This window comes from Aethalodelphis obliquidens, unplaced genomic scaffold (genome assembly GCF_003676395.1).
Source record: "Aethalodelphis obliquidens isolate GAN/ISIS:26980383/991018 unplaced genomic scaffold, ASM367639v1 scaffold53, whole genome shotgun sequence".
NCBI lineage: Eukaryota > Metazoa > Chordata > Mammalia > Artiodactyla > Delphinidae > Aethalodelphis > Aethalodelphis obliquidens.
The window spans coordinates 10,577,408-10,591,465 of record NW_020837997.1 but is presented as its reverse complement, the minus strand read 5'-3'; the positions used below and the strand labels follow the sequence as shown (position 1 = coordinate 10,591,465).

At 53.8% G+C, this 14,058-nt stretch overlaps 1 protein-coding gene across 9 annotated transcripts in view; it reads right to left on the bottom strand.

Annotated features, from left to right (window-relative positions):
• PTPRS (protein tyrosine phosphatase receptor type S) overlaps positions 1 to 14,058 on the bottom strand; it is a 103,544-nt gene that overhangs the window by 28,455 nt on the left and 61,031 nt on the right. For 8 of the 9 annotated variants that reach the window (XM_027085380.1, XM_027085383.1, XM_027085387.1 and 5 more), the window contains exons 7-10: positions 4,535 to 4,804; positions 2,465 to 3,046; positions 1,266 to 1,399; positions 895 to 1,039 (exon numbers count right to left, since the gene is read on the bottom strand). In XM_027085380.1, coding sequence (XP_026941181.1) covers positions 895 to 1,039; positions 1,266 to 1,399; positions 2,465 to 3,046; positions 4,535 to 4,804 — 1,131 coding nt within the window. Of the gene's footprint in view, positions 1 to 894; positions 1,040 to 1,265; positions 1,400 to 2,464; positions 3,047 to 4,534; positions 4,805 to 7,881; positions 8,763 to 14,058 lie in introns of those variants that run through there. The other variant, XM_027085384.1, reaches the window with a different exon arrangement.

The following is a 14,058-nucleotide window of genomic DNA, read 5'->3' as shown; positions in this document are numbered from 1 at the left end:
CACACGCCTGGGGGCGGGGCAGGCGGGGGCTTGAAGGTTGGAACACTGAGGCAGCTTCCGGAACAAGGCCTGGGGTGGCTACCCCGTGACTGACTGAGCAGGGGGAGGGGAGAAGAAGAAAGGCAGGGTCACGGCGGGGGCCACTTGGGCCAGACTGAGAACAGAAGAGGGAGGAGGGGGAGGCAGGGAGGCGGCGGTCGGAGGGGCCTGCCTAGGCCCTGAGCTCAGAGCAGGCAGGGAGGGCGCGGCGGGTGCCACGCTGTGGCCCAGGGCCAGCTGCAGTGTCCTGGCCAAAAGGTGACTTTCTGTGACAGGGAGGCCAGGCGGGCACAGCGAAGAACTCCAGGAATTCAAGGGCCCTATGTTTTGGGGGTCCTGCGCTTCCCCCAGAACCTGGCATCAGCTCTGACTCCCCCACGCCCCCGAGCCCCTGGCAATGGGGACCCAGCCTGGGGGGCAAGAAGGGCCATCTGGGGAGGCAGGATCGTCTCTGCATCCTCTGCTCTCTCGGAAGGATGGGCTGTGAGCTGTGACAGCATCACAGACCCCTCCAAACACCTGTGAGATGGGCGCAACGTGGCCATTCCACTAACCCCAAATCCGGGAAAGGCAGAGGCGAGAGGAGGTACCATCAGCGAAACTGGCCACGGCTGTACCCCAGGGAGATGGAGAAATTGGAGCCTGCGGGGTCCACGGGTGAGCCCCTCACTGCACTGGTTGGGGAACCGAGGCGCAGCGTGGACGCAAGCACGCCCGAGGCGGAAGAGCGAAGCGGGACGGGCGAAGGCGCCCCCCCACCCCCCCGTGCCTGCGCAGGCCCCGCCTGGGTCAGTGCGCAGGCGCCGGCCAGGTGCCCACCCCCGCAGTTCAGGGCGGGGTCCGCGAGACACCTACTGGACTGCAGCGTGCGCTGCCGCACCACCGAGGTGAAGGCGCCCAGGCCTTGCGGGGAGCGCGCCGCCAGGCGGAAGGCATATTCGGTGTTGGGCTTGAGGTCGTCCACCACGAAGGCCGTGGCCGGGTCGAAGGTCCTCCCGACCTGGGGGCGGGGCGGGGAGAGAGACGGAGATGGAGAGAGACAGAAACAGACACAGACCTCACAGAGTGATGGAAATGGAGGAGAAGAGTGTGTTGGAAAAATTAGCAATGGACAGGGACAAAGAGAACGGGGGAAGAGAGACATTCCGGCACAGGCTCGGGGAGACAAGAGAGTCGCCGAGAGGAGCCGGCGGCGAGCGCCAGCCCGCCTCCCCCCGCCCACGCACCTCTCTGCCGTGGTCGCCTTCCCGGAAGAGGAGCTCATACTTGATGATGCTCTCCTGCCGCGGGGGGCTCCACGAGAGCCCGATGCTCGTCTCCGACTTGGCCTCGGCCCGGAAGTTCATGGGCTGGCCAGGCACTGCGGGGCAGGGGGCGAAGAGGACTGGCATTGGGGGGAGGCCTGGGAGGGGTGGGCCCGCATAGGGTATCCAACCCGCCAGGTTCCCATTCTCCCAAAAAGGGCCCCGTGAAGCTCAGCACCACCCTAAAAGGAAGGGCTTGTTAGGCTCTAGATGCTTCTGGAGTGTTCTCCACTGTTCTTATTTCTCTTATTTTCTCAGGGACCCCCTACCGCCCCTCGTTGTCAGCTGCCCACCCCAATCCCCCCATCCTCTCTGTTGCCAGTGGGAAAACATTTTTTAAAAATCCCCTTCTCAACGCACCCCAGCATCCTCCCCATTCCCCCAGTTAAACAGAAAACTGGTGGGGACCATCATTTGGAATGTGGATCTCCACCCGGTATCTGATTTACGGCAGCAGAGTTCCAAACCTCCTGTCCCTTTGCTTGGACAGCTGCCTGACTCTTCCTGGATTTGAGGTTCCAAAGCCTGAGTCCGTAAGAAAAAGCCCAGAAACCTGCAGAGAGCTGGGGCCCCATGCACCTAAATGCTCCACACCCCTACCCCACGTCCTTCACCCCGGCAGGTGACAGACCAGCTCACAGACTTTGGGTTAACACACTTTCTATTATTTCAAAATGGGCGGCATGGATCCCTCCAGTGAGAGCAGCGAACAGGGGTTCTCAAACTCAGAGATGGATGGGAGCCGGGGCAGTTAACAGAGAAGAGGGAGGCGAACGGAAACCACACCCCTTTTCTCAGATGCAGCCGGCGGCAGCATCTATCTGGATGCCATCGGATGACCGATTGTAGCCCTATGGGCTTGCCAAATCGGATTTTCCAAGGGTAGCCAGAAATCTGGGTTTTCTAGGACAACCTCCTGCTTTGCAACGCTGGCGTGAAAATACTTGAAAGCACCATGCAGGCCAAATAAACCACGTGGTGGCTTCCAGGTTAAGATCGGCCGGCTGCATCCTGGGAGACACATCACTGCGTGGCCGCCTCCTTCCCTCTGGTGGGACAGCCCCGAAACCTGCTGCCCGCCCCGCCCCCCCCAAGAGCTGTGCTTCCCGCGGGCATCTCACCTCCCTGCTGTGTCTTGACCTGGATGGGGTCCGAGAGGGGCCCATCGCCTACGGAGGTGAAGGCCAGCACGCGCACGGTGTATGTCTCATCCTCCAGCAGGCTGCCCACGGTGGTCAGCAGGCTGTCGTCCACGTTGTGCTTCTGCCAGTTGCCCACGGGGTGCTCGGGCTCCATGGTGTAGTAGACCCGGTAGCCCCGGATCAGGCCGTTGGGTTCCACGGGTTCCTCCCACTGGATGATCATGGTGGTGGCACTGAGCATGCGGGCCTGCACGTTTCGGGGCGCGCTGGCAGGGGCCTGCTCGCCAGTGCGGGTGACCACCGACTCGCTGGGCGGACCCTGGCCGATGGAGTTGACGGCCGACACCCAGATCTCATACTCCGAATTGGGGCTCAGGCCGCCAATGCTGTAACGCGTCGTGGTGATGTCCTCTTTGATCTGGTATGGCCCGTCCTGGCTCTTGGATTTATATTCGATGACGTAGTAGGACACGGGGTCTGGGTTGCCAGAGTCCCACGTGATGGTGATGCTGGTGGCTGTGTTCTCTGTCACCACAGGGGTCCCAGGGGCTTTGGGGAGAGCTGTGGGTGGGAGGCAGGTTCACACATCAGGCACGCTGGCTGCAGACCCCAAAGGCTGTGTGACTTTTAGTCACACAACTGCCTTCTCTGAGCCTTCATTTCCTTGGTGGCAACCATGGGCCTGACGACCCCTAGCCCACCATCTATAGCAGGTGTTGGCAAACTACAAGCCAAGGGCTGGCCCCTGTTTTTGTAAATAAAGTTTTATCAGCACACAGCCACGCTTATGTATCGCTGCTGGCTGCTTTTGTGCTATGACGGTAGAACTGAGTGGTTACAGCAGAGACTAGATGGCCCATAAAGCTGAAAATTTTTACTTAAAAAAAAAATTGGCTGTTTAAGAAAAATATCCACTTCTAAAGGAAACAGTGGCGGCCCCTGGGCTACAACTCTTCCCTGTGCTTTACTCTGCTTCACTCTGCTCAGCCACAGGGCCCTTCTGTCTGTTCACACTTCACACTTGCTGTTCCCTGCCCCTGGAATGCTCAGATGGCCAGATGGCTTAAGGCCACCCTCACCACCCTGGCTAAAGGCGCCCTTGCCCAGTTCTTATCACTGCCTGACGGTACGTCATGACCAGGTTTGTATGTTGTCCCCACCAGCAGGGACTGGGGTTGGTTTACAGTGTGTCCCCAGCACCCGGATAAAATTGTGACTTTCTCTCCCACTTGTCCCAAGATCTCATATCACACAGGCCCCAGGAAGCATGCACCAGAAGACGTTCAATCCCTCAGCAAAATGACCAACACACCAGCTGATGCTGACACTTTCTATGGCCCTAGGGCAGGGCTCGGCAACCTTTACTTGCAGAGGGCCACACAGTAAATCTTTTCAGATTTGCAGACCACGTGGCCTTTGCTGAGAATCACTCAGCTCTGTCACTGTAGCCCCAAAGCTGCCACAAGCCAGGTGTGAACAAATGGGCAGGTATCAATAAAGCTTTATTTATAAAAACAAGTGGAGGGCCAGATTCAGCCCGTGGGCTGTAGTCTGCTGGCCCCTGTTACAAAGCTAGAAAAATTATTTGAGGGCACCCTCCTCTGAATCTTGCCACAAACTTGAGACATCAGGAGAATCTGTAATCCCTCCCCACCCCGCCAATGCTCCATCTCTCTGAGTTCTGCACAGCCTGTTTCCCTTTTCAACTTTTAGTCTTTCCCTGACCTAGCTTTCCTGGGAGGTGGAACCTTTATTCTGCGGGTCTGAGTGGTGCTACATAGTCCCCATCACTGCTCTCAGTCTGCATCATAGCTGCCGGGCTACGTGTCATCTCCCACTTTGGACCGTGAGCCCAACAGAGCAAGACTGGGTCTCGTTCCACGGGGCCAGGCCCAGAATAATTTGTCACCAGTAAGTGTTTGTTGACTGTCCTCTTCACAACCAGGAATGACTGAATCCTGAAGAGTAACTCAGAGGTTTTCCACCCGTACCCCCCACCTACACGTGAGGTCCCACCCGCCTCCCCCATGCCCCATGGCCCCTGCTTACATTTCACTGTGATCTGGGCCACGGCCTCGATGACGCCCAGGCTGGACATGGCCACACACGTGTAGTTGGCAGAGTCCTTGACATCTGTGAGTTCCAGCACGTTCCGGCCCACGGGCATGTCATCCTCAGGCGTCAGGTCCTCGGCCCCCTGCATCCACTTGACGTATGGCATGGGCGAGCCCACGGCCACGCAGGTGATGTTCACGTTGCCACCTGGCATGATCTCGTGGCTCATGGGCAAGATGGAGAACCGTGGAGCCACGCGGCGGACTGGGGGATGGGGTGGGTGGGGGATGTAGAGGTGGGGGAGGGGAGGGGGAGGGGAGGGAGATGCAGGGGGATGGGGAGACGGAATGCAGGGGAGAAAAGAAAGAAAAGCAGGAAGAAAGAAAGAAGGAAAGAAAGAAAAAAAGGAAAAAAAAAAGTGGAAAACAATTTAAACAGGGCTGTTTCCTTCCCCCCAGTTGAAATTTTTTCTTCCAAATGAAAGAAAACAACAACAAAAATTAAAAAACCAAATTCCAACACAAAGAAACCAAAACTTCAAAGGAAGGTACTTCACAAACAATATATAGAGAGATATATCGATATATAATAAAAGAGACATGAAGCATTATTCCATAGCAACAGGGTTTCCGAGACCAGAGTGGCTGGTCCACAGCACAGTTAGGAACACAAAAATTTATCAGCCGTTTCTCATCTTTGCTGTCAGACGTGGCTTCGGGGAGCAGCCCCTCCGCCCGCTCTCCCAACTGGGGAGCTTCAGAAGATTCGGGCTGCAGGGGTCGGGGGGCTCTGGGAAGGTTGGACGGGACGGGGTGTGTGTGTGTGGGAGGTCATGGGAAGAGTTGGGACCAAGAGGCAGAGGGGACCAGGATGTCGGCCCCCCATCCTCACTCCCTCTGGTGACCCGGGGGCCCCACCCACTTCCCCCGGGGGCCCTCAAGGAAAAGATGAGAAACTCTAATGAAATTTTTGTGGTTTTTGGGTATAGAAACCCTTCTAAAAGCTTCTGTCGGATCTGACAAGTTTCCATTGATAGATGCAGCTCTCAGAATCACAAACAGCATGCAAAATAGGTTGGTTGAGAGACAGAGAGAGAGAGAGAGAGGGAGAGAGAGAGAGAGACTGAGAGACAGAGAGAGACGAGGGAAAGAGGCAGAAGGAGGAAAAGAGAGAAGGTTAATGTGAAGAGGCCTGGATCTCAGGGGCCTTTAGTGCATACTCACGGGGGTGGGGGACCAGAGAGAAGGGATAGATGGGTCCAGAGAAAGAGAGAAAACAGGAACACAGAGAGGGAGGGACAGAGAAAGAGAAAGGAGGGGGGAGGGGGCCCACTTCAATGCTGCATATTAATTCTAGATGTGACCCAATGTGACACGTCACATTGTCACATCACAGCCCTGGCAGAATAAATAGGATATTAATAATAATAATAAACGAGGGAATGAACTTGAACGTTGAGAAAACAGGGACATGTTCTGTGCATTTCTTAGCGGGGAAGCGAATGCAGCCTTCTGTCCCAATCTTGCAGACCATGAAGGCAGCAGGATGCATTTCGGGGGCTCCATTTTCGGAAGCTGCATGGGGTTCGGGGTTCGGGAGGAAGGGGCGGGTGCTAATGGGCACCTGAACTGCCAAGAGGCACGGCTGCCCCGTCGGAGATGTTTCCCTGCAGTGGAAAGGACTTGGGTTAGCTGGTAAACCCTTCTAGCCAGAAGGAGCTTGTCCCCGGCTTTGGGCAGTTCAAGGAGTCTTGTCTCAAACTGTGGAGATGACGGATTGGAGGCTCAGCAAGGCTAAACAGGGCCACCAAGTGACTTTCGGCAACCAGACCTGCCTCTAATTTTCACATGGAACTGCGGTTGCAGCCACACCCCTAAGGGGGTCGCTGTAGGGTGTCTGCCCTGTTCTACGGAGGAGGGGTCTCGCTCTCTCTCCGTGGGTTCCAAGCTGGAAATCTCAATCCCTGTTCTCTGAATCCCCGCTGGAGAGAAGGGGGAGCTCCGTGTGGGCGGAGGGAGGGCCAAGAAAGCTGGCAGCCCTTCGGAAAAGGAAGCCCCGCGAAAAGTCCAGGAGTCACGCTGGAGACAGGATGGAGGAAGTGGAAGGTGTTCGGCAGCGGGGAGGAGTTGGGGTGGGCAGGGAGGGGAGACAGAGGGGCCATGCAGACAGACTGGGGGTGAGGGGCGGGGCTGGGCTCTGAGATGGGGGAGCGGCTTTTTGGCAGGGCTAGGTGGAGGTATCGGGGGAGAATGGGGTCCGGCCAGCCAGCGGACGCGGTCCAGGCCAGCCGCCGGCATCCACAGCGAGGCACGAGTGGGATGCCCAAACGCTGCGTTGTCATGGAAACGGAACACAATGGGGGATGAGTGTGAGGGAGCTAATTAATCGAGGACAGAAAAACGGCATCGACATCCGAAACAAAACCAGGGGAACCAAATGAGAAAACAAAGTGGGGTGGTGGGGGGAAATAATCCAAAAAAACCAACCAAACAAAAAACCCCTCCAAAACACCTGAAAGCAAGAAAACAAAAACAAACAAAAGAACATGGAATGGGTGTGGGGCTGAAAATCGGGGTCTGAAAGGAGGACGGCTGTGGCTTCCCCAGGGAGGTGCCCCCCAACCCTGGCAGAACACAGCATCTGGCCTCCCCACCCAGCACCCAAGGGTCCTGGCAGAGGCTCGAGGCGGCACAGTGGTGAGATCCTCATCGAAAAAGAACCTTCGGAGCAAACCAACCCAGCCACAGAAGCCCCACTTCTCAGTGACTCTCCCTGCTCTTCGTTTAGAGCTGAACAGAGGCCAAGTCACTTAAATCACACAGCAAGGTAAAACTCCTCAAGACCTCAGAGTCCCATGGAAAACCTGCTCCGGCAGAGGTGGGGGGCTGATGAGGCTGGATGAGCCCTGGGAAGGGCCCTCATCCTCCGGGAGCCTCAGTTTCCTCCTTTGTGAAATGGAGGCCATCGGTGATGTGTTGAGAAGGCCATTAAGCTGACCGGGGCAGTGCCCAGCACACAGAAGATGCTCAGCCTGGGCATGGACCAGTGAAGTTTCCTTCTGGCCTTCCAGGATGCTGGAAAGATCAATGAGATGCTCATCATTGAGGGAGTCTGGGGATGAATTAGTTTAAAAAAAAAAAAAGGAATGGGAAGAATTTCTATTGAATCCCTCCCACTTTGAGAGGCCAGTGACCTCATGCCCATTTTGTGGAGGAAGCAGTGGAGGCCCAGTGAGGAGCTAGGGCTAGTTGGAAGACACAAAGAAAGGAAGTGGTAGGGCCAGAGCTCAAAGCCAGGTATGCCTGATCCCTACCTCTGAGATAAAGTGAACCTTCTCTTACCATGGTATTTAGCAAGAATTATATCCACGTGTCCCTTCTTGGCTCTTTCAAACTTGTGTCCTTACCCTCTGGGGATACCGAAGAGGGCAAAAGTACCCATCACCCACATCCACCTATCAACTGAATAACCATCAGTCGAAAAATATCCAGCAGCCATCAAGATAAGTGTCCAGAAGCCATCAGTAAAAGGTTCGTACTGAAAGGGATTATTGGAACGTCAAAGGGAATAAGGGCTAGCTTTAGGATTTAAAGGTTAATATAACCCCAATTTATGTGTGTAAGGCTCAACATCATGTCCCAAAGACCCTGTTCACATGGGATCTTATCTTAAAATATCTTCCCTTAGGAGTGTCATAATTTGGAAGGTACCTCTAACACTTTCCAGAAGTAGACACAAGGCATACATCTTGAACACGTAACAGACTTGCTGTACAGGGTTGTTAATTATAAGTCAGTTCAGTGTGGGAGGGCATTTATCAACAACTGTAATTCTGGTGCTCACAATCCCCAACATGGCCGGCAGCCATCAATTAAATGGATCTGCCAATATGCTATAAAGGCTGACACGTTAAGACACTTTGCCCACTTGCTTTCTCACCTACCCCATTCGTTTCTGAGGGTGTGCGGCAGGAAGAGGGCTGGTTTGCCACGAGTTAGGGGAGGACTGTGCCCATGAGCACTAGGTGGCTTAAAACCCCCCTGAGGGGGGTCTCAGAAGGCCTCTGGGCATCCTTCCAGTTGGCGAGGGCGGGCGGCTGACGCTGTGTTCTGCCCAGTTTGGTGCTGACTCCCACCCACATCATCTTTCCACCCCTGGCTGCAAGCTTGAGGTGCAGGTTAGAAAAGTAAGGTGGGCACGGAACCCATGGGACGGAGTGGCCCCGCGGGACCCCCGCCCCCAATTACCGACCTGAATGGAGGGTCCAGGCAGGTTATAAGGGGACCACACCAGCCTTGGTCCTCAGCACGCTCCAGCTGGCTCTCGTTTCCAGCTCTTCTCGTCACCGAGTAGCCGGGGGGGTCCCAGTGGGGGGGACCCGCGTGGGTGAGGGGATCAGGAGGGTGGGCGGTGGGAGGGTGGTGGGTTGGGGGGGGTGGGTCGCTTCAAACCCCGATTCACATGGAAAAACAACTCAAAAACCTTCAAAGCAACCGGGAGACGACCCCTCCCCCAGGCAGGAAGAGGCAGAAACTCAAAAACCAAGAAAGTGGGGGGCGGGGAGGGGTGCTCCAGGGGAGGAGGGGTTGGGGAAGGGTGAGGGGGAAAACTCAAAAGTGAGGTGATCTGGTTGGAGCACTAGGTAGGGAACTCAACAGTGTCAGACATCTCAACGGTTCAGCAAGCCACAGCTCTGAAGGGTGGGGGGGCTCTGCTGGGCATTTTGGGGTGGGAGAGGCTGCTGGTGCTCCTCCGGACTCCAAAATGAGGATGTGGATGGGGAGGGGAGGGGAGAGGTGCCAGTTCTGCAGCCTCCCCAGGGTTTACTTAAGCTTAGATTACACCTGTCAGGGTACGGGAAGGGGTCCGAGGCCTAATTCCAAAGCCCCTCCATTGATCCCCAGCCTGTGGCCCAGGGAGGGTGGGTACCGCCCCGCGGTCTGCCCTGTGCATCTTCCTTCCCCTCCCCCTTCTCCGCCACCCTGCCTCCCCACTCCCACCACCAGCTCCCTCCGCCATCAGGATAGCGTGCAAGGTCTGGAGGGACCTGGCTGGACCCCTGGCCCACGGGCTGACCAGCGGCCTTGGCAAGCTCTTGTCGTTTTGAGCTGGACTTTTTTTTTTTTTTTTTTGGTACCCTCTCTCTCCCGATTTTTTTGTTTTCCTGGTTCTAGCAGAAAATGGGATGATATCTTGCCAATCGACTGATTCCCCTTGTCCCCTCGCCGCGGCCGCCAGAGACACGGGGCTTTCCGAACGACAAGGTGTAATCTAATGTTCCCCTCACCCCCCAAAAACAGAGGAAACAGCAATGCAAAGGGTGTGAGGCAGGCAGCAGGCGAGGTGTCTAGAGCTCAGTGTTCCTGGAGAACGGCCCCGCCCCCCCCCCCGACCCGCCATGCCCGGAGGAAAGCCTGCCTTCCCACCCCTGGAGCCCCCTCTCCCCTTGGGATGAGGGTGGGATGAGGAGAAGGGCTGGGTCTTGACCTGCCACTGCCTACCACCAGGGTCAAGTCAGGGGCTTTGGGGGTGAAGGGTGGGGTGGCATGCCAGGTGTGATCAGGAGCCGGGGAGGTCGCCAACATACCCCAGTGGTACTCTTTCTGGAGATACAGGAGGTGGCGGTGGGTGGGTTCCAGGCCCAATATCTGTATCTACTCTTGTTTGGGGGTGCCAGTAGGTAAGGGGAACACCTAGAGGTCACATCCACCAATTATATGGCTTGGGTGCCAGAGTTTTAATTTTAAAAACAATTTGCCCCGCAGAATTCCATGCTATGAACTGATCTGAAGAGGCCTGGGGATGGGTTTCAGATAAAGGGTTCTGAAGAACACCTGGAAATTGGGGCAATCTGGATCCCCCTCTGACATTTTATATGAGTACCGATCTCTTAGCTCAGCATGGAGAACTGGCGTTAAATTATCTCCATTTGGCTTCTTCCGAGATCCTGAGAATACCCTAAGTCCCTTGAAGGTGGAAAGTTCTTTCCCATGTCTCTAGCTCGCTCCAAGTTCTCTCCGCACGTTCCTACGTCATCGGGTGGGTGGCACACCATTTAACCCGGTCCTGCACCATGGTTCAATAATGCTATAATGCTAGACCAAGTGGTAAAGACACCATCGTTAGCCACTACTTCACACCTTAAAGGCTGACAATTTTAAAGATTTTAAAGAATATTAACAGCCAGGGAGAATATAACCTGATCATCTTCCCACCCTGTCAAAGTCTGAGCTGCATCTTCCTTAGGAGAGTTCTGGGAGCAGAGCTCCCAGCTGCATTAAAAAAAAAAAACGGGCTTGGTTTTGACCTTGGTCCTTTGAATATCAGAGATACACTTCAGGAGAAGGGTAAAATCTGGATATTCCACCCCCTGGATCACCCAGGCTCAGCAGAAGCTGGAGATTATGAATTGAAGGAAGAGTTAGATTGAGAGTGGGGATTCGGTGCAAAGAACTCCCAGGACTGGTTGCTCTGGTAACACTGTAAATGCTTGTAGCTTTCAGGCCAGAACATGCCAGGCGGCTCTTCTCTTCTGCTGGGCTGGTACGTATCTGCAAGCGTAGCCTAACATCCAAACTGTTCTTTTTTTTTTTGCCCCCTTCTGATAATCTGGCCACAGAACTTCCTGGGGGAGTGACAGGGAGTAAGATGAGAGATGTGGCTCTGGGGAGGCCACTGATCTCATGGGAATGGGGTTGGAGCCAGGAGAAAATGAGACCATGAGATGGGCTCAGAAACGCATTAGCAAAAAATGAGATCTGAGCAAATGAATTAACATCTGCCCTCCAATTCTTTTCAAAGCAGTTTCCCATAAGCCATCTTATTCAAACAGCGGATGTTTGAAATACATGATGGGGAAACTGAGGTCCCCAAAGGGAAGTGACTTGCCCAAGACCATTTATCTGAACTCGATTTCCCTGTTTCACAGCTTCACTTGCGATTTCTTATGTGCCACGCACTACACAGGGCACAAGATGAGCATTAATTTGCTCGATGGAATCCTCCCAACTACCCTGTGAGCTAGGGAAATCAATGCTTCCTATTATTCAGATGAAGAAATAGGGACTCCGAGCGACCAAGTGACTAGCCCAAGGTCACACAGCCAGGGAGGGGCAGAGGCAGTACTTGAATCTAGGTCTCCCCAAGCAGCAAGTCTGTGCTCCCACCACCAGTCTATACTGCCCCAAAAGTCCAAGTGGTCTTCAGAGACCCTCAGCCACCTCTCAGTTTCAACTCACTGGGACCCAGCTTTAGTGAAGGGGCCGGGAGACCTCTGTCTTCCATCTTTTGGAGAGGTTCTGCCTGGCAGCTCTCACTCTGGATTCAAAAGAGACAGGAAAAATAAATCCCTTGTTATTGCATCTGAAGTCCTCTTGCCAACTCGCCCCTGAACTTAATAATTGGGAGTTTAGAGAAGGCAGGTGAGGGACAAGAGAGAGAAAAAGGTGACCCCAAACAGGCTGATCTCAGCCCTCCACTATCATCAGTGTTGGGTAGTAAGCTGGGGGCTAGTGGCTATAAATCTAAAGGGATATTTTATTGGGGGTTGTTTTTTATTTGGGGTTGCAATGGGGCTCTCAAGGGCTTGCTTTTCCTCAGGGAGGGAACAGAAGATGGGAGCGAACGTCTCCAAGGGTTTCAAGAGTGAGAGAAACACACAGAGAAAGAGAGCCGAAAGAGAGAGAAAGGCAGAGGGAGAGCTGGGAAGTGGGGGGGGGGGGGGCTGTGCCCAAAGTTCCCCAGGGTTTTCTCCAGAATTCCACAGTTCTGATGCTCAGGTACTCAGAAAGTGACCGTGCTGTGTTGCTGGACAAAAGACGCCTGTGACTGGGCCCAGAGCCTGTGAGGTGGTGGGGGAAGCAGCCAACATCATCTGGGAGGCAGAGGCGTAGCACTAAAGGGCAGAAAAGGGCAGAATAACTGGCCAAGTAGTTCTTCCAAAGTCTGTCATGCTACATTTTCTGATGGGTGGATCCGTATTGGTACCCAGCCAGGATGCAAAAAGTCATCACACCAGCTACCATGTTGAGCACCGCCTACGCAGTGCCAAGCATGCATCATTTCGGGAGGACGGTCCACTGAAAGGTGGCCATTTCTCATATTTGGACGTGTTGCTCCAATGAACAAAAACTCAAAATGCCGCTACCCATTCAGCTGTGCTTCAAATGCCTGTTTTGGGGTTGTTTGGGAGGGTGGGAGGTGGTATCATGCTGAGGCAGAAGGATGGAAACATGCCTGCTTAAGCTCCCTTCCAACATGGCTGCCCTGTGGGGCTGAGGCATCAGCTCTGGATAAAACAGAGCTGGCAAATTGGGCTGCTCTCCTCACACACCCCACCCAGGCTCTGACCTCCCACCATCTGTCTATGCCACCTCCCTTGTGCTCTTGAGCCCAGGCGGTCACTTTCTGCCCCAGCATCCCAGCTGTGGGACCCTTTCCGCCCTCCTGGATGGTAGTTGGGACAGGAACACTGGCTTTTAAATCACAATGCGTTTGGAGAACAACCACACAACAGCTCAGCCCAAGAAACCCAAACCAAAGATCACGGAAACACAGGACAGAACCAAAGACAAAACGCTTTGGGGGAGGAGGGGGTTGGGTGAAGGGGATGGGAGGGGGGAAAAAGAAACGAACCAATCGGTTCCCCCCCCCAAACGAAACAAAATCAAAACATTAATAATTAAATAAAAGGGAGAAAGAAAGAAAAAAACGAGGAAAACCAAAGGAGAAAAATGGAACGGAAGACGAGAAACACTCCAACAGAAGGCGTTGGGAATTCACCAAACCGAACCGACAACAGTGGCATGCAGAGAAGATTTTTACATTCTCCCAGCATGCATCAGGCCCAAGTTACCATGACGACGAGGAGTGCAAAAAACTTAGCAACAACATTACCAAAGGATGCATAGAGGCGACCACAATGCAAGCATCGCATGTGTGCGGCCGGCCCTAGGCCGGGCTGGGCGCAGCTGAGATTTTTGTGTCTTTCTGGGTTTTTGCTCTCACTTGGTGGTTTTTTGTTTTGTTTTGTTCACGTTGAGCTCATTATTCATATTCGTCATTTTTTTTTTCGTTTTTCTATTATTTTCTGTGTGCATGTCTGCGTGTGTCCGTGTGCCTGTCTGTGTGTGTTTCTTGCGTGTGTGTGTCACTTTCGGAATGTAAAAATGTGGGTAAAGAAAGTAAAAAAGAAAAAAACACACCAACCTTCTCGAAGCTCTGAGGGATGTAAAGGGGGTTTGATGCAGAACACAATGACATGGGGAGAAGAGAAAAAATAGGGGAGATACAGAGAGTAAAAAGAGGACTTCCCAAGGCTAAAAGCTGCAATAGTTTGTTGATTTTTTTTGTTTTCTTTAAACCAAAAAAAAAAAAATTAAAATTAAAAAATAAAAAGAACAGCAATGACCTTTTAGTCTTTCCTCCGTTCTTTCCTTGACATACAAGATCTACATTTGCCTTCCACGATTTTTTTTAAAATTCAATTTTGGAGCGTCTGAGACCCAGGCAAAGAATGG